Source organism: Urocitellus parryii, chromosome 15 (assembly GCF_045843805.1).
Source record: "Urocitellus parryii isolate mUroPar1 chromosome 15, mUroPar1.hap1, whole genome shotgun sequence".
NCBI lineage: Eukaryota > Metazoa > Chordata > Mammalia > Rodentia > Sciuridae > Urocitellus > Urocitellus parryii.
This window is the reverse complement of record NC_135545.1, coordinates 53426751-53446195: the sequence shown is the minus strand read 5'-3', so window position 1 is coordinate 53446195 and position 19445 is coordinate 53426751. Positions and strand designations below refer to the sequence as shown.

The 19445-nt window shown below is 47.2% G+C and overlaps 1 protein-coding gene across 1 annotated transcript in view; it reads right to left on the bottom strand.

Moving 5' to 3' along the window:
* The window catches only part of Gan (gigaxonin), a 52130-nt gene extending 50348 nt beyond the window's left edge, over positions 1-1782 (bottom strand). The window contains exon 1 of the mRNA XM_077792994.1: positions 1582-1782. Within this exon, the coding sequence (XP_077649120.1) occupies positions 1582-1748 (167 nt within the window). The 5' untranslated portion in view covers positions 1749-1782. The remainder of the gene's footprint in view (positions 1-1581) is intronic.
* Positions 1783-19445: the final 17663 nt, after the last annotated feature.

The window sequence follows — 19445 nt, the reverse complement described above, 5'->3', positions numbered from 1 at the left end:
GGCACTGCTCTTTCTGGGTATGAGGGGCCCAGCAATGAACCAAAGAAAAATCTGGCCTCACTGGGCTTACACTGTGGTTGAGAAAGATCCACAAAGTAAATGAGTAAAATATAGGGTATATTACAGCAGTAAGTGCTATGGAGACAAGTGAACGGAGATACCACGTATTCCAGGATTTGCAACTTCTTTTAAGCTGACTACCTGCCATTCAAAGAATTACAACAATAACCAATTAAAGTTTTCCTGAGCATTTCCCCAAACAATGACCACTACTGTGGATACAGGGAAGGCCCTGGTCTGATGATTTTGTTACTGACTGTTCTAACCTCTGAATTGCCAGCTATGGGCTGTCTGTCACCTTGATGGCCTAAATTCCTTATTAACAAAGACTCTCCCCCAGCCCCTTAAATCTGCTAAGGAAGAGTGCAAATATAATTATAGGAGAAAGCCAGAAGCCAGAAATTTCGAGGGCACTTGAACTACTTCTGAGTTAGCACAAACATCTCCTAATGCAAAGGTGAAAATGCAGTTTGTGTGCTGAGTTCTGCTGGGATAAAGCACTAAGAATACAGCACACATCATCTTGCTTTTTCTGACCTGTCAATTCTAGAGGTATTCTCTACCATTAGTCTATATTTAACCAGCTTACTGGGCACTTTCTTCAGCTTTTAGTATTCCCCCTCCCATCATTTACTGAAAGAGCAATCCAGTTTGCAGGAAAGTTGCTAATAGAAAAGATCGCAGCCTCCTGCACGATCTGATACGCTTGTATAAGCACTGTCTTAACCTTTTAATCAAGCTGGTTAGTTGAGCTGGTAAATCAGGTTAAGCTTTGTTTTCCTGAAGTTTTAAAACGCACTATTATTAATCGCTAGAATATCAAGGTTTGGGGTCTGTAATTGATCCCGAGCATTACAATAGGTCTGGGAAAACTCGCCCACAGCTTCCTCCATCAGAAACACACAACCCTCCTCTCAAACGGACTTCTCCCGAGGAGGAGGGAAAGTCTCGCCGACCGGCCCGGGGTTCGGCGGCTGCCCCCCGGGGCTTTCCTTCCGCCCACCGCGGCCGGGAGGCGTCGGTGTGGCTCCTCCGCGGGGAGGGCGCTCCCCGTCCGCCCGCGGCGCCGGCCCAGCCCACTGCGCGTCGATCCGGAGGCGAGCGGCCGGCAAACTTCTGCCGGGATCGTGGGCCGGGCCGGGCCGGGCCCGGCGCAGCGGCGGCTCTCCCGGGCGGGCCCCGCCCTGCTCGCGGGCGCAGGTCCGGCCCGGCCGGGGGACCTCCGGGGTCCTCCGGGGTCCTCCGGGGCGGAGCGGCCGCCGGGGGGCGGGGGCCGGGGGAGCGCCGAGGGGCCGCGGCCCGGCCGGGGGCAGCTCTGGGGGCGCGGGCCCGGCCGAGGGGGCCACCAGGCAGCTGTCCCGGGGCGCGGCGGCCAGGCGGCCCGGCCGGGCGTCTCCGGGAGGGACGCCGCGCTGACGGCGCCGCCGCGGACCCCAGCGGCCGGGGATGGGGACCCGCGACCCGGGGACACGCCCGCCCCGCCCCGCCCCACCCGGCCGCCGGCCGCGGACCCCTCCTCACCTGATGTACGGGCTGGCCGCCGCCAGGATGTTCTTCTGCACCGGGATCTCCTCCCCGTCGAGGACCAGGTGCGCGTCGCAGAAGCGGGACTCCTCGCGGAAAGAGCTGAGCGCTCGCAGCAGGCGTGCGGCGTGCTGAGGGTCCGACACGGCGCTGCCCTCGGCCATCGCGGCACCCGCTGCTCAGCGGCCGGTCGGGCTCCCGAGGCCGCCGGGCCCGACCCCTCGAGTCGCCCGAGTCCGGCGCGCGCCCTGTCCGCACACCGCGCGCGCGCGCCCGCCTGGCCCGTCTCTTGGCGCTGCGAGCTGTGGCTGGAACCTCCGGAACGCGCCTGCGCCATCCGCGGCGCGCGGTGCCGGTGCCTTTAAGGAGCCGCGGCTTTGCGTCATCTCTCCGCGACGCCCTCGCGCCCTTCCCTGTCGCTCCCGTCGCCGGAGGCGGCCAATCAGAAGCTGCCTGGCTCCGCCCCGGCCACTGGCGGGCCCGAACTGCACCGGTGCCGGAGAGCTCGGGGCGCTGGACCGTGCCCGGGAGGGCCGGGCTCCTGCGGGCTCTGCGTACTAGCAGTGTGGCCGTGGGTGAGGTGCCCGTCCCCAGCTTCTCCATCTTCAAAATGAAGACGCGGACTCGTGTGAGCGAGGGCGCAGTAGGTGCAGCGCGCATCGCGAACCTGGAGGAGGAGCTCCCGGCCGAGAGCACCGAACTCACGGAGCGGAGCCTGAAAAGCCCGTTTTGGTTGCGGGCCGGGGAGGAGATGGAACAGATGAAGCTGGAGATACCTTAAATTTGGAAGGGCCTACTTGGCTGTGGTAAGGAAGTTGATGTTGATGCGGTAGGTGTTAGGAACTATGGAAGGGTTTTTTGTTTTTGGTGTTTATTTAATAAAGATTGCTAAGCTACCGCGTAGAGAATGGGGTGGTGATGGGGGTGCTAAAAGCAGGTAGGTGCTTAGATACTGTAGTGATTGACAAGGGACTGGTGGCCTGGGTGAAAGGGTGTAAGTGGACAATAGTGTATTGCTTTAAAAGAATAAAATCGTGAGGTGTAGAAAGTCCAGATAAATGTTCTCGTTGAGTAACTACTTGGACGTTAGTTCTTTTAAAGGAAAAGTGGGAAACACTGAAGAGGTGGGAGATAGGATGGGATCAGATGCTCAACGCAGTGAAGATCAAGACTGTGACCGGAAACACCTCTGGGTCAGCTCACCCTGCAGGGTGAGCTGAAGTTAACCTGAAGGTTATGGAACGCACATGGGACTATGGAATGTACTTCCCATTTTGTGTAAACATTAGGTACTCAGTAAGCCTCCAAAATTAGCAGTTTTTATGAGGACCAAGGATCAGAAGACTGGTCAGCAGCATACCTGACAAGGGAGAATGCTGTTTTCAGCTCAGACTTCAGCCAACGCAAAACCTCCAGTAGAGTCTTAGGTCTTTACTGTGAGCCAGCCAAGTCTTGGAGTCACTGGCAGTAGATATCTGATTTCCCGCGGAAGACTGGGTTGTGGAAAGGATGTTAATAGTGGAAGATTCACACATTTCCAACTCCTTCTTCAAAGGTAGTTCAGTATTTATGGATGCAGTGAAAAAAATGTCTAGGATTTGGTTCAAAACAAAGGGATATGGAAAGCAGGTAGGAGTAGAGATGAATCAAAAGTGGCCATGAGTTACTAATTGTTGAAGCCAGGTAATGGGTTGCACTATTCTTTATGTTTCTGTGGGGTTTTTTTTGGCGGGGGGGGGGGGGGGGGGATTACTGAGCATTGAACCCAGGGGTGCTTAACCACTGAGCCACATCCCCAGCCCTCTTTTTTTTTTTATTTTTTTATTGGTTATTCAAAACATTACAAAGATTGCAGAATCACACCGGTTACACATCCACATTTTTACATAATGCCATAATAGTAACTGTTGTATTCTGCTACCTTTCCTATCCTCTACTATCCCCCCTCCCCTCCCCTCCCATCTTCTCTCTCTACCCCATCTACTGTAATTCATTTCTCTCCTTATTTTTTCCCATTCCCCTCACAACCTCTTATATGTAATTTTGTGTAACAATGAGGGTCTCCTTCCATTTCCATGCAATTTCCCTTTTCTCTCCCTTTCCCTCCCACCTCATGACTCTGTTTAATGTTAATCTTTTCCTCCTGCTCTTCCTCCCTGCTCTGTTCTTAGTTGCTCTCATTATATCAAAGAAGACATTTGGCATTTGTTTTTTAGGGATTGGCTAGCTTCACTTAGCATAATCTGCTCTAATGCCATCCATTTCCCTGCAAATTCCATGATTTTGTCATTTCTTAGTGCTGCGTAGTACTCCATTGTGTATAAATGCCACATTTTTTTTTATCCATTCATCTATTGAGGGGCATCTGGGTTGGTTCCACAGTCTAGCTGTTGTGAATTGTCCCAGCCCTTTTTAAATATTTTATTAGAGACAGGGTCTCACTGAGCTGCTAAGTGCCTCACTAAGTTGCCGAGACTGGCTTTGAGCTTGTGATCCTCCTGCCTCAGCTTCCCGAGCTGCTGGGATTACAGGTGTGTGCCACTGCGCCCAGCTCTATATTTTTGTGTTTGTTGAAAATGTTATATTAAATAATAAGGCCTGGTGCAGTGGTACATGCCTATCGACTTGGGAGGCTGAGGCAGGATGATTCCAAGTTCGAGGACAGCCTCAGTTACTTAGCAAGGCCCTCAGAAACTTAGTGAGATCTTATCTCAAAATATAAAAAGCTGGGGATGTGGCTCAGTGGTAAAGTACCCCTGGGTCCAATTCCCAATATCAAAACAAACACACATACACACTGTCACACATAACCAAAAAATCAAGAGAGGCAATAAGAGTTTATCTTTTGTGTACCCAACTCCGGGCATAGTCAACACTGTTTTCTCCAAGCAATTGCTGTACTTTGAACTTTGCATTAGCAGTGAATTTGTTTTAATAAGTTTATTTGTTCATGTTACCTGCTAACTTGTATGTTTATTGTATCTCGGCATGATTTCCAAGTGCCAAGCATAGTACTTGACACATAGTAGTACTCATTGAATGTTGGATGGGTAGAAGGATAAAAAAAAAAAAAAAATCTGTGAATACCAGACACTTAATAAAGGTTTTCTGAATTATACTCTCTGGTCTTAGTTAATTTGTTTTCTTCTCAATTGGGCTTAAAAATGGTGTATATGACTTGGAGAGTTCTCTGTCCAATGTAGGTATTTGATAAATACTTAATTGATTGCTTGGAATACTGGGCTATTCTTCAAATGACAGGGATTCCAAAATAAAACAAAGAGGCCCAATAACAGAATCACCTCAGGTAACCAGTTATCCCACAGTGGGAAGGTTGCCTTAGTTGAGATAATACGAAGTGAGTGGGGATTAGTCAGGCAGCCTGGTAGAAGTAAATCTTCTCTGTTTTGATGGAAGGAAGGAATAGGAAGACCTGGACAGAGGCTCATACACAATGTCATTCAGGAGAAAGGTAGTTGCTGGCTGGAGAAGCTCATTTGTGCAACTGGCAGAGCAAATCAGCAGAGACCCCTGGATGCTTTGAATACCACTCCCACTGCTTCCAATATTTTCCATCCCTCCATCTGCCTGGTGAACTCTTGTTCATCTTTTGAAAGCCAGCTTAAACAGAACCTCCAGGAAACCTTCAGCCAGCTTCCCAGGACAGAGTGGCTCAGCCATCTCTGAGGCCCTACCATGCCATGTTCATGCTTTCTTGCTGCACTTGCCACTCTCACTGTGCTTTCATTTACTGGTTTGTAAGTCTGTCCCCCTGGTGGATTGTGAGCCGCTCCCGGGGTAGGAGCTGTGTTGTGCCCTGGGCACATACTTGACATAATTAGCAAATTAGGTAAATGAGACAGAATGGGATGCAGGATGTCAGACAAAGGGGCCAGGTGGGGTTTGGGGGAGCTGAGAACACATATCCCCCCACTCCAGCTGATGGCTCTGAGGGCCCAGTGATGCCGGATATAGCAGTTTTTCAAAAGATCCTGAAAGCTCAATTCTATATGTTGAATGTTCTGGTTATTCACCATTAGCAACTAATTCCACTGGGGTAAGAGGCAGAGTAGCATGGGTCTACAGGCAGGATCTAGCTTTAATTCATTATCAGAGGTAATTAGAAAACTCTTAGTTTACTGAAAGGTAGTTGATAATCTAAAGGATGCTATGTTGCCAATAAAAAATAAAGTGATAGTAGCTGAGTTCAGGTGCCTTAAGAAAGCTCATCCTGGTGCCATGGGGAGAGAGAGGGTCCAAGCATGGAAGGAGGACTTGCGAGGCAGGACATAGCCTCCCACTGCGGCAGGAGCCACTCCTGGTTGAGCCATTGACAGCTTTGCAGCCTTTTCAATGTTGCTTAAACTGAGCCGCCCTTGATATTATTTATGACCATCAGAATGGTGCAAATAATGTTGTTGTTTCCCGACATTCCATAGGTATCAGATATCAGCTGTTATTGTGAAACAAGTAATCTGAGACATCTGATACTGTCCTGGCAGTTTCAGTCTCTGATGACTGACTGTGGAACTCTTCTGTTTTATAGGCTAAACAACCTCCAGAGAAAGAATTTTTTTTTTTTTTTGCCTGATATTGACAGTAATCATTCAACAAATGTGTCTTTGCTGCTGTCTGATCTGCTGCATATACAGTGATTGAGAGACAGTTACCTTAGTGGTCGTACAGAGACCTTATTCTCTGCACTTTCATATTTATATTTTCTGCACTGATCGTATGCCATTCTTACAACCAAGAAAAAAAAAAAGAAATCATAAAAGAAAAACAAGCAATTTCAACTTGCAAAAAAATAAGCTTTCTTTTGCCGTGGAAGGTGGGCCCTCAAGAGAAGAATCACCTTAGGAATTTGGGCCTTTATTTTTTAAAAAATTATTAGCCCAATAAAATGAACACTGTAAAACAAAGAAAAAAGCCAGTAGTTTGAAAACTTTAGAAAACATTGAATCAGATGGATTCAGCTTATTGAAGAGAATACTGAAGTACAAGACTAGCAGAGGTCTTGGTCAAGGTCATTCAAGTGACCTTGTTGGGCAAAACAGAAGTGCCTTCCAGCCTTGCAAGCTTTTCCATTACACCAGGTTGACTTCATGAACACCAATTTGGTTGAGACAGTCTCTTCTGATTCATTTTAAGGTAGACTTCAGACATTTTATTGGGTAAATTTGTCATTTGTCCAAATCTATATATAGCTTTTTGCTTTCCGAAAAATCTAAGCTCTTCCAAATTGCTGAGTCAGAGAACATCTTAGTATTTATAACACTTTGAGAGTTGATTCTATATATTTCACAGTAGTCAGAGAACAGTCTCAGAAACCAGGGAACTAATTAAGTTGTAATGAAGCTCCAAGAACATACAAGGATAGTTTCTGTCCAAATCAATGCTCTGCCACCACCACAGCACAATGCTGGACACACAGTAGGTCTCAATAAATTCTGGCTGAATGTAGCTGGGCATGGCAGCACATGCCTGTAATCCTAGCACCTCAGAAGGCTGAGGCAGGAGGATTACAAGCTCAAGGCTAGCCTGGGCAACCTAGCAAGACCCTGTCTCAAAATAGGAAGGGCTGGGGATGTAGCTTAGTGATAAAAACACCCTGGGTTCAGTCCCCAGTACCTAAAAATAAATAAAAATAATAGATAAGGAGATTGGAGATTTTTCCATCTATAAGGGGTGACTTCAGATATTTTCTATAATTTTCCTCTGAACTCTAAACTGGCTTACTCAACAGCCTGCTTGCCATCTCCAATTGGACATCTCCTTTGTTGGTTTGTTTTTTAGCGGAGGAAAGTTTATTTTGGCTCATAGTTGTATAGGTCCAGTCGATGGTTGGCTGACTCCATTGCTTTGGCCCAAGGTGAAGTGTAACATCACAGCAGAAAGGCATGATGAAGGGAGCTGCTCAGCTCATGGCAGCCAGGAAGCAGAGACAGAGACTAGAGACCAGCTGGATATCTAACAGACCTGTGGACCCAACGTGTCAGGAAATAAGTTCATTTTACCCCTTGAACCTAATTATTCAAGTAAGCGGCAGCACCATTCTTTTACCCAGGTAAAAACTTGGAGTCATTCTTGACCTCTCTCAGGCCCTTCATCCAACCCATCAGCAAATCCTGCATGTCTTAGGCAAACTGTCTTCTGAATCCAGCCCTTCTCACCGCCTCCACCAATACCACCCTGATTCGGCCTGCATTCACCCCTCTGGCCTCTTCTCTTGCCTCCTTAGGAATTCTTTCTCCCCGTAAGGTAATTAGATCAAGCCATATTTTAGTTCAAAGTCCTCTAGTGGCTTTCCATCAAACTTATAAAAATCTTATGCCCCTACCATGGCCTTCAAAGCCCTGTGTGATCTGGCCTTCTGTTTCCCCTGTAACTTCACTTCCTGTCACACCCACCTCTCAGTGTGCACCAGCCAAACTGGCCTGGCATGTTCCCACTTTTGTACTGTCTAATTTCACAGACTCTCTTGTTCTCATAGCTTGCTCTTCAAAGTATTGCTAGACTAAAATAATAGGAATATAGCATGTGCTCAATAAATATTTACTTTCTGAATGAATGTGTGACTGAAAGGCCTCCTGGATCTTTCCATCTCTTGCCATCTTATCCAACACTGCCAATTTGGAGGAAGCCGACTTATCAAAGGACCTGAAACTAAACTTCCATACCTTGGAAGGTCCCAATACAACTGTTGAGGGCCACAGCCGAGTCAGGATGACGCATGGCATTTTTGCCAGAAGTAGTGGTTGATGACTTTTGAGTTCTCTCGGAGTTCCCGTTGAGTTCCGGTTGAGCTCTCTCGGGGATTCCTGAAGAGTTCGAGTTGGTTGGTGAAGTTCCGGTGGTGGGAGTTCTGGTTGATGTGTGGTGTGTTCCTGGAGGAGCCCCGTAGGTGGCGTTCGGGAGAGTTCCCGGGGAGTGTGCTGGTAGAGTTTGGAAATAAAGTTTGTTCCTGCTTGAGTGGCTCATGATTTGTGCCCAGCCAGACTGCAGCAAACAACAGCTCTGGGCATAGATGTTCCCAATAACTTTTTCAAATGAGGTCCAATGCCAGAACTTTATTTTTCTCTCTCAAGGTGCACTGCTTTGCACTTTTTACCCTATCAATTTGGCTTGGGTATTGTATGGTGGTCATATACTTATGACCATCATGGGTCAACATTTGTCCTTCCCAACAATCCTAGCTGGTGCACAGCTGGTCGTTCAATGAGCCAGTTTATTCAGTAGAATTTCCATTGTGTAACTGGCCTGAGCCTTAGGGTCTCTTTTAAATGTCTGTGAAGTCATTTGAATCCCTTTAATTCCTTGGATTCCTTAACTGCCTCCTCCTGGGTCTCTTTCTCCCCGTCTTGGGATTTGGGGAAAGTTCCATGGCTTCTTAGTTCCTTCTTGTGTGAAATTGGGATAATGTAGCAGTTCCTCCCACACTTACCACCAGGATAAAGTGATGTGATGCTGGTGAAGTGCTGACCACTGGGTCTGGCACATAGAAGGTGCTCAATAAATGCTTTATTATCCCCCCACCATCGTCCTTGTTTCTAGTGGCATCCTTCCCTGCTCAGTAATTATTAACTTCCAGTTGACTTTAAGTGAAAGCCTAGTCTCTCCACCTGCACAGCCTGGGCCCTGGCAGGTGTACCCCCTCCAGGCCTGGGTTGACAAGCTCTCTTCTTGCTTCTCCCTAGGATTTGGGCAAACTTCATCTATTTTCTAACTCTATCTGACACTTACAGTTCTTTAAACATTCCCTTCTACCCCATTTTTTTCATGCCCCCTGCCTTTGTTTTTAGCATTTAATCCATTTATCTATTTTCTGAAATATGTCAGACCTCTTCTTTCACCACCAAGTCTTGAACTAATTAATACTTTTCATTTATTTTTTAAAAAGTTTCTACCAAAGTATAGCATAGAGTAAGGTGCACTAACCTCATGTGTGCAGCTCCGTGCACATTTGGGGATGATGACACCCGTGAAATCACCAGCCAGGTCAAGATGAAGGACATTTCCAGTAAGACCTGAAGGTGCTCTCAGCCGTGCTGTTCCTCAGTACCACTCTCCCAACTTCTCCTATACTTCAGCTTTTGTGTTTGGTTTTTTTCACTCCATATGAGGTCTTTGAGATCCTTCCTTTTTGCCACTTGTAGCAATGATTTCTTTATTGCTATGAGTGTACCATTGTGTGGGTGTGTAACAACTTACCCACCTTGCTATTGATGAATCTTTGGATGGTTCCAGTTTGGGACTATTGCAGTGAACTGTTATGGATGTTCTTAAAGAGTCTTGGTGGGATGTCTACACTTTTTCCTTTTGAGGCTAGGTCCAAGAGTTCAACTGTTGAGTTGTAGGATGGGCATATGTTCAGCCTGAGTAGGGACTGCCGAAGTTTTCCAAGTTTTTCAAATTGTACTCCCACCAGTAATGTCTGAGAGTTCTGGTGGCTCCACATCCTGTAGTAATTGGTGATGCCAGTCATCTAATTGTACCCTCTGATTGATGTGCAATGACATCTCTTGAATTAATTTGTATTTCTCTGGTGAATAATGATGGTGAATGCCTTTTTTATATACCATGTAACCACTGGTGTTCTGTGGTTGGTGTTAGGAGGTTATTCAAGTTTTGTCACTACTGCTGCTTTTTTTGGAGCTGGGGTTCCAACTCGGGGCTTCACTCATGCTAAGCAAGTGCTCTATTCCTGAGCCACACCCCCAGCCCCATTATTTTAAATTAATTTGCAAGGGGTTTTTCAGTATATGAATGTAAAGATGAATTTCTGCCTCTAGTTCATAGTTTGCCTTTTTACTTTTAAGTGGTCTCTTTTAGGAACAGAAATTCTTAATTCTAATGAAGTTCAATTTATCAGTCTTTTCTTTGGTGGCTGGTGCGTTCATATGCTGTTTAAGAAATCCTGTGATCAAGATATCTTCCTGTGCTTTCCTCTAGAAGGTTTTCCTGTTTTCCCATTTACACTCAGGTCTGTGATCCAACTCAGATGTATGCATTTTCTTAAATCTAGCTCAAAATTCAGTATTTCAGAGACCATGGTCCTAAATGTGAAATCCACTCATGCTTTTAACTACTTATTCATTCAATAAAAATTTTAAGCACCTACCAATGCCAGGTACTGTGGGAGACCACAAGCAATTAGGGTTGGAGTTAAACTTAAGGAACTAATTGGCTTCTAGGGGAGGAAGTGGAACTTGTACATGAACGGTTTGTAGAGAGTTGTAATTTAGTTGGAAAACATGATGAAGACACTGGTTCCAACACACTGTCGGAGTCATCTCCTCTTTGCACACAGGTAAGTAGATCACACTCCTGCTCTGAGCCTGCCTTTAACATCCTTCATTAGTCCCCATATCCTCCAGGTAGAAAGTCCAAGTCCTGTGCCTGGCCTTTCAGGTGTCCCACTACCCTGTCTGCTCCTCCTTTCCTCATCTTCTAGACCCCACTGTCCTCATGCCAAACCCTCACTCCAACCCCTGAACTCCTGAACACCAGGGGCCACGTCCTGCTCACTCTGTGTACCTGCTTTGCCCTCCTGCCCCAACGCCTCCTCCCATGCCTTGGGGCCTGCAGAGCTCCTCTTTGCCTCTCCGGCCTCACCTCTGTAAAGCCCTCCTGCATGGCTCCTTTTTGTCTCATTGCACCTTGAAATCTACCTCTGGGGTCAGAGGTCCAGACTGAAATCCTGCCTCTGCGCCTTTCCAGCTCTCTAGGCTGGGCATAAGGCTTAAACTGCCTGAGCCGCAGGCTTCTCACTGGGAACAACTGGTCTCTGCTTCAGATAGTTTTGTGCAGGATGAATGGAATCATCCAGGTGCAGTTGTGTGCCACAGTGTCTGGCATGTGGTACACGTTCAGTAAATGTTAGCTTCAAAAACTACAGTCATACCCATCCCACCAGTGACCTTTATCTGTTAACATTGGACCTTTCCCCAGACTGGGAGTTTCTTGAAATCTACAGTAGCCACTTCCACTAGTGCCCTGCTGGGAAGTTCTGACCAGGGCCCATTCCCTGTGCAGGGAGCTCTGTGTCTCTCACCCCATCTTTGTAACCACCTGCAGGGCAAGTGTGAGGCTCTCCATGTTATGGTCTAAAAACTCAGGCTCGGAGAGGCAAAGTGGTCCCTTGCTAATGTCCTCAGGGAATTAGTGGAGGAACCAGGGTTTTGAGTCCTTGCTTCTTTGCAGAGTTGGTAGGCCATCATGTGTCACTACCTCTCTATAAATCCCAGGCCCTACATGGTGAGCTTGGTAAACATTTGCTAAAGGGAAATGTGTCGCAAAGGAGCATGGGTTTATTTGGGCAGCTGAAGTTCCGAATGTGACCCTAAAAGTCCGATCAATCAGAAACTGAGATGTGGCACAGCAGATAGCATCTGGGCAGGCAACTGTTTTCAACTTTTTCTTCTTGGGAAACAGTGGTTTCAACATCAATAATTTGCACTTGATGGCTCTGAGGCGTGCTCTTGAGGTGACACAATGCTGCCTTTCCAGGGGAACAGGTTGTCACTTTCCACAAAATTTGTCCTGTTTAATGAAACTTTATGTTTTATGTCTAATGATCATATATTACTTTATCATTTCTTATATTACTTTATCACAGTCCTAAACTATTAAAGTGCTGTGCAAAGAGTCTTGGGGAGTTCTTCCTTGGGCTGATTCTGGAAGCCTGGCCTCTCCAGCCCTGTGTTAGTGTCCGGAGGGCAGGGACCACATGGAACCCTCTGAATCTCCCGTGGCACTGGGCTTGGGCAAGCAGAAATTCAATAAGTCACTGCCAAGTTCATTATCTGTAAGCCTGTTTTATGCTGGGCACTGGGCTAGGCCTTGGGAGGGAGAAAGGAGGAATTACATTCAGATCTTGCCTCTGGGAGCTTCTGAACCAACCCAGGAAAGAAGAAGGGTGTGAGTGGGGAGTGTGGTGGAGAGCTACACTGGGGTGTACCCCTCCCTGAAGCACCACTCATCTCAAGATCAGGGGGAATGATTTGATATTAAAACAAACACTGGTTTGTTAAGGAGCATGTTGTAATGTGCACCCATTTTTTTTAGCAGACTGTCCCCACTCTGTGGCTATCCTCTTCTCTGCCATCAGAATGTGGGGTGGGTGATATTGGCAAATGTTGCATGAGACAGAATCAGATCCTCAATCAAGCTCTCTCCACCACTTATGACCCATGTGACTTGGATCACATGGCCTGAGCTCTCTGAACCTGTTTATTCATAATTGTTTATGAGGATCGGTGTTTTGTATAAAGCTTTTTAAAATGTACATGGCAGCTTTAATTCTTACTGTGAGAAAATGAGTGTTCATGGGATGTGGATGGATGGATGCAGGGAGATGGGACAGTCTGGCACAGCATAGCAGAAGAGGCAGTCATTCCTTTTATCATGAATATTTTGCAATTCTATGTCATTTTGTGCCCACAAAGCACTTTGTGTCACACAAAAACCAAAGAAACTAGAGCTATCCCTGTTTCACCTGTGAGAAAAACTAAAACCTCAAGCAATGCCCAGGGTCTTGCAGAAATCGGGATTGGCCAGTCTGAGATTTGAACCAGTGCCTGGTTCAGCATCTTTAACAACAGCTCAGTGTGGGACAAGGCCCGGGGCACACCTTTCAAGCCACTGCCCTTCCTTTCTGAGCTGGAGACTAGCTGCCTCTGTCACAAGTCATAGAAGCACACAGCGCTCAGAGGTGGGCCCGTGCAGAAGTGCTTCTTCTGATGGCAGCTGTGCAGCTGCTTTCCTTGGGAACACTCACACACACGGAAGTACACATAACCGTGCAGCCCCCTGCCCTTCCTCCTCAGGGATTCAAGACCTCAACAGCAAACACCCTGAGCCTGAGCAGCCACAGACACCACAGACTCATAACCTCCAGGCAGACCAGTGGAGACAGGATAACCCAACATAACCAGCCCTGGCCACTCCAACCAGGGACACCTTACCATTAGAACTCTGCAGTATTTTTAATTCCAAGAAGTTTGTCCTTCAATACATATTCAAACTCAAACCCTCTCTTTCCCTCTGAGACTTTTGCAAGTCTTGGTAGAGAAGAGAATTGAGGTCATCCATGTTTTAGAGATCAAAGTTGCCAGTATGTTAATGGAATGGGGTGGAGACCGTGAACAGGAGAGTCCACAGATTGCCTACCATTGATTGGTTTCATAACAGGCAAGGACTTCATTGCCATGAAAACCAAGATTGGCCACCACAGGTAAAGAAGCTCAAAGCTGAGAGGCTCAGTGAAGCCATTCAGTTCACATGTGTACACAAGTGTATTGAGCACCTACTGTGTGCTCACCATGGCCTATAGGATACATCTGAGACCACAATGGAGTAAAATCCTCACCCCATGGAGTTCATATTCTAGTGAGGAAAACAGACAAATATTAATAAAGGTAATAAAAAAGTAAATTATATCATATATTAGAAGACAAAAAGCTACGGGGAAAAGGAAAACGGGCTCAGAGGCCCAGGAGTGTGAGTGGAGGAGGCAGCTTACAGTGTTACATTAGGGCCAAGAACCCCTCACTGAAGGGCAAGACCTGAAAGAGGGGACCACACACGCCCCACAGGAAGAGTCAGGAAGCCGCCAATGACAACATGCGGCGTCCAGCCCTCCACTGTGAGCTCACGCTCTCCTCCACAAGCTCGAATGCATGAGGAGCTCGGTGCTTGTGGTCACCTGAATAATAGCCCCAAAGACATCCAGATCCCAATCACTGAAACCTGTGAATGTGGTCTTATATGGCAAAAGGGACTTTGCAGGTGTGGTCAAGTTAGAGATCTAGAGATTGGCGTGCCTATCCTGGATTAGCCAGTGAGACCCTGTGGAATCACCAGTCCTTCTAAGACAGAGCCAGAGAGGGGACAGAAGCAGTGATGGAGAGCATGAAGCCACGCGGGGACAGATGCCAAGGACCAAGGAAGCCACAAAGTCGAATGGATTCTCCCCCAGAGATTCCAGGGGACATGGCCCTGTAGACATGCCCTCCAGAACCATATGAGAGTCGGCTTGGGCTGTTGGGGGGCATTTGCCGAGGTGTTGCCAAGCTGTGATAATTTGCTGCAGCACAGCAGGGCGACTGCTCATGTGAAGAGCTTCAGTGGGGTGTTTGGCACAGTATGACCTGTCAACAGCCGTAAGCTGTTATTATTGCTGTTGTTTTCATAAGAAGGAGGCTCAGTCCCTGCCCACACCTGAGAGGATGCACAACAACGTGGACACCGCTGTCCCACCCACGTGAATTCCAAAGGCTACGTAAAGAGCCCTGAACTAGGCTGGGGCCTTTTGTCCAACCAAGTCCAACGAGAGACTGAAGACAAAATCAGGATGCCATGGTGGCCTCCAAGCTGCCCATGGTGAAAGGCACCCACCCCCTCTCCCAGCTTCTGGAATGGGATGGAATCTACTGGAACTTCTGGGACACGTGGATGCAGTTACATAAAGAAAACATTGGAGAATCCCACCAGAACCCATTGAGTTGAGCACAGATATGGTGAACATACCTGAATGTCACCAGGACCCAGGGACCAAGACAAGGAGTTACATAAATTTCCACGAGAGAGAGAGAGAGAGAGAGAGAGAGAGAGAGAGAGAGAGAGAGAGAGAGAGAGTCTTGCAAACCACCCCTGGATGGGGCTTCTGTCTTGGTTTCCTGGTCTTGAATCCAAACAGAGAGCTGCCCTACCACTGCTTCTTGTGGGTGAAGGAAACATCTTCTGGGAGATGGTGGTGGGAAAGGGGCTATATGTATATATATTTTTCTACTTGGAAGATTTACTAATCCCAAAGGTGACTTTTATGCTGGGACAAGTAGATAGCCATTTGCTAATGAAGGGATACAAATCCTTCCTCACACTTAATACAAAAATTGGCTCCAAATGGATCATAGACCTAAATGTAAGTGCCAGAACTATAAAACCCTTAGAAGAAAACCTAGGAACAATTCTTTGTGGTCATGGGGTAAACAATGGTTTCTTAGGGAGGACACCAAAAGCACAAGGGATCAAAGAAAAACTAGATGAATTGCACTTTATCTAAGTTAAAAGTCCCTTATACTTTGAAAGCACAAGCAAGAAAGTGAAAAGACGACCACAGAAGAGGAGGAAATACTGAAAATCATAATTTGACAAGGGGCTGATGCCACAATTTATAAAGAACTCTTGTAATTCAAAAATAAAAAGACAGTTAAAGAGGGCTGGGGATACAGCTCAGCTGGCAGAGTGCTTGCCTCGCATGCACAAGGCCCTGGGTTCAATCCTCAGCACCACACACACACACACACACACACACACACACACAGACAGTTAAAGAACTGGAAAGGGTTTGAGTAGATAGTCCTCCAAAGAAGATGTACGGAGCATTAAGAAGCACATGGAAAGACCATTCACGTCATTAGTCATTAGGGAGGGACAATCCAAACCACCATGAGATGCCACCGTGTGCCCCCAAAAGGTGGATGCAAAAGGTGCTGGGGGACACAGGCACAAGGAGACTCACAGAGGCTGCTGGTGGGAGTGTACAACGCAGCTAGTCTGAAATGCTGTTTTGAATTTTCTCAAAATGGGAAGGAGCCACCATACAACCCAGACATTCCACTCCTAGGAATATGCTCAAGAGAATTGAAAATACTTGTTCATATAAAAACCTGCCCATGAATGTTCACAGCAGCATTATTCATGACAGCCCAAAGGAGGAAACAACCCAAATGTCCTCCAGCTGTGAGGGAGCGGATAGGTGAAGTTTGGTGCAGTGGTACAGTGTGACTCAGCCACAAATAGTCATCAAGTAGGCATTCATTCAACCATAGATAAATCTCGAAAATATTATTGCAAGAACCCAGTCACAAAACCCCACGTTACATGATTCCATTTATATGAAAGGTCCAGACTAGACAAACCCAGAGGTAGAAAGTGGATTCGTGTTTGCCTAGGAATGGTGGCAAGAGGCATGTGGAATGGGGAGGGACACTGACAGGCCGGGGTTTCTATGTGACACAAACCTTCTCAAGTAGGTGGTAGTAATAGCTATGAAGTAGACCAGGTAGCCTCACCCAAAGACCCCCCCACCATAATTAAGCTTCTCTTCATGTCAGAAAGATTTTTACAAAGAGTGTCAACAGGATTTCACAGGAGTTCTGCAGAGAGATCAATGAGGTTTGAAGCTTCCCTTTGCAGACAAAGCATGTGAAACCCCATCTAGCCTAAGAATATGGGACAAAGAGTAACTGTCATGTTCCCTCCCACTCTCACTGTCATGCAATTACCCCATGAGTATAAATCTAAAAGAATTTCCAGACTTGGGGTTCAGAGATTTTTAGACATTAGCCTCCCTAGACCACTGCAGCTGAAATAAACCTGCTTCCTGAAAATTTCTCAGTTGTCCACCTCATCTGTCCTTTATCATTTGACAACCCAGATGGGACAGAGGAGGTGAAGATGGCTTTTCTGCCTCTCTTGTCTCCGGGGTCTGGCTTCCTTGGAATGCTGGAGGACAATGCTTTTCATGATGCACCACAAGCAACTTTGCCTATGGGTGGGGCAACTCACCTGGTGCCCCAGAGGGGCTGCCCCAAAGCATAACGGAACCCACCAGGAACAGGAACCAGGAATAGGCAACTTGGAGCACCGCCTGACTGAGCAGGTAGGACCCGCCCATCAATGGTATCCCACCTGATTTCCCCATGGAAGCCTAAGCCAGGGGGAGAGAGTCTTGATCAAATTTTGAGGGTTCCTGAGAAGGAGTTGGAGGTGAAAAGGACCTGGGGAGTCGCCCAAGTAGTCTCTGTTTGGGTTCAGCGAGCAGAGGGGAAATCATGATTCCTCCTTTGGTCTTGGAATTTTTGGAATTGAGGCAGTATAGAAATTTTGCTCTGATCAGGTCTGTGTGAAAGTGGGTGAATGAGAAGCACCAGGGAAGGGTTCCCACCCAACCCGAGGGTCGAGGAGAGCACGGAGTCCCGATCTGCAGTTCCATGGCACCTCATACACTCTGAGGTGGATTCCCACCAACCAGCACCTAGGTGGAAGCCCCAGATTGGGATTGATACTGACCCACAAAGCTAAGAGGACCCTAACTAAGTCCCCAAGAGGGGAACAGCTAGATATGGACAAAGCAAGGCTTGTCCTAAGTGTGGGACACAGATGCAGAGTGGAACATGGGAGGTACACAAAGTAAACTGAGTTGTTTGAAATGTAAGAAAACTTTAAGAAAGGTTGTAAAGTTTGACTATGGGGTGGAACTTACTCCACAAAGGTCACATATTCTCTGCAAATTAGAATGGCCAACATTTGAGGTGGGATGGCTACCAGAGGATCTTTAGACAAAAGTGTCTTTAGTGAGGTCCTTTTAATCGTTATTGGAACCCCCTGGACACCCAGACCAATTCCCTTGCTGGCAAGAGACAGTATGGAAACAGCCTCCTTCCTTGAGAGCATGTTTAGAAGGACAGTCCAAGTTGATGAGTTGATGTTAGCTCAAACTATGGTGGCCTCTAAGACCCAATCTAAGGGAAATAAGGGTGGGGGGGGACTTGACAAAGAGAAGAGAAAGGAAGCCAGTTTTGTTCAGTGAGCCAGAAGAGAGCCCACCACCTTATGTGCCGCTCTACCTGACTTTGCCAAGACCACCAAAACAACATTCTGCCCTTTCAGCCCCTTTGTCCCCAGAGGCAACAGATTATGGCCCAGCTACTCCTTCCTTTTTGATGTCCTCAGTGCCAGAGGCTTCCCCAGAGCCAAAGACTCCCAAAGACTTGTCCCAAGACCAGAGCCATAACTCAGATGAGAGCCCTCCAAATGCCCTTACGAGAGACTAGAGGACCTGCCTAGTTTGACCTGGAGGGAAGCATCCAAGGGGAACTATGCATTTTTGTTGCCAGCCCTTCACCACTATTGATCTCTTAAACTTGAAAAATCATACTCCCTCCTACACGGAGAGGCCCCAGGCCATGAGGACTTGATGTAATCCATTATCCAGACCCACTATCCCACTTGGGTTGACAGAGGAACACAGGTGACTGACCCAAGCAGCTCTAAAATGGCTAGAGAGGGGCTAGGGCTGGGGTTCAGTGGTAGAGCACTTGCCTAGCATGTGTGAGGCACTGGGTTCAATTCTCAGCATGGCAGATAAATAAATAAAATGAAGGTCTGGGGGGGCTGGGGTTGTGGCTCAGCGGTAAAGTGCTCACCTAGCACATGTAAGGCCCTGGGTTCGATCCTCAGCACCACATAAAAATAAATAAAATAAAGTTATTGTGTCCATCTACAATTAAAAAATATATATATTTTAAAAAATGAAGGTCTGTTAACAACTAAACACGAGGCAACATTCAAGCCTCTGCCCAGACCCAATTCCCAGACATAGACCCGCTGGGATTCCAACAAAGAGGAAGACCTTCTAAAGATAAGATAAAAGAAAAGGGAAAAAAGACCCCTAAACATGAACAAAATATCAGAAGCACTCCAAAAGCCTGGCAGAAGCCCCAGCCAGTTCTATGAACGACTATATGAGGCCTCTGACTCCACTCCCTTTGAGCCTAAGGCACCAGACAAGCAGCGGATGATCAACACAGCTTTGGTGGGACAAATCCAGGGAGATGTTTGATGAAAACTCCAAAAACTAGAGGGCTTTACTGGGAAGAATGCCAGGGGGCTGGCATTCATCAACCGAGACCGAGAGGCTCGAAGAGAGACAGACCAGAAGACAAAGAAGAAGAGGGGTCTCCTTGCGGCTACCATCGCCGCAAACCCAGAAGTCACCAAACAGGGGTTCCACCAGGACAAAGTCGAGACAAATATCAAAATTGCGGCCAGATGCAGGTCCAAAGGAAGTTCTG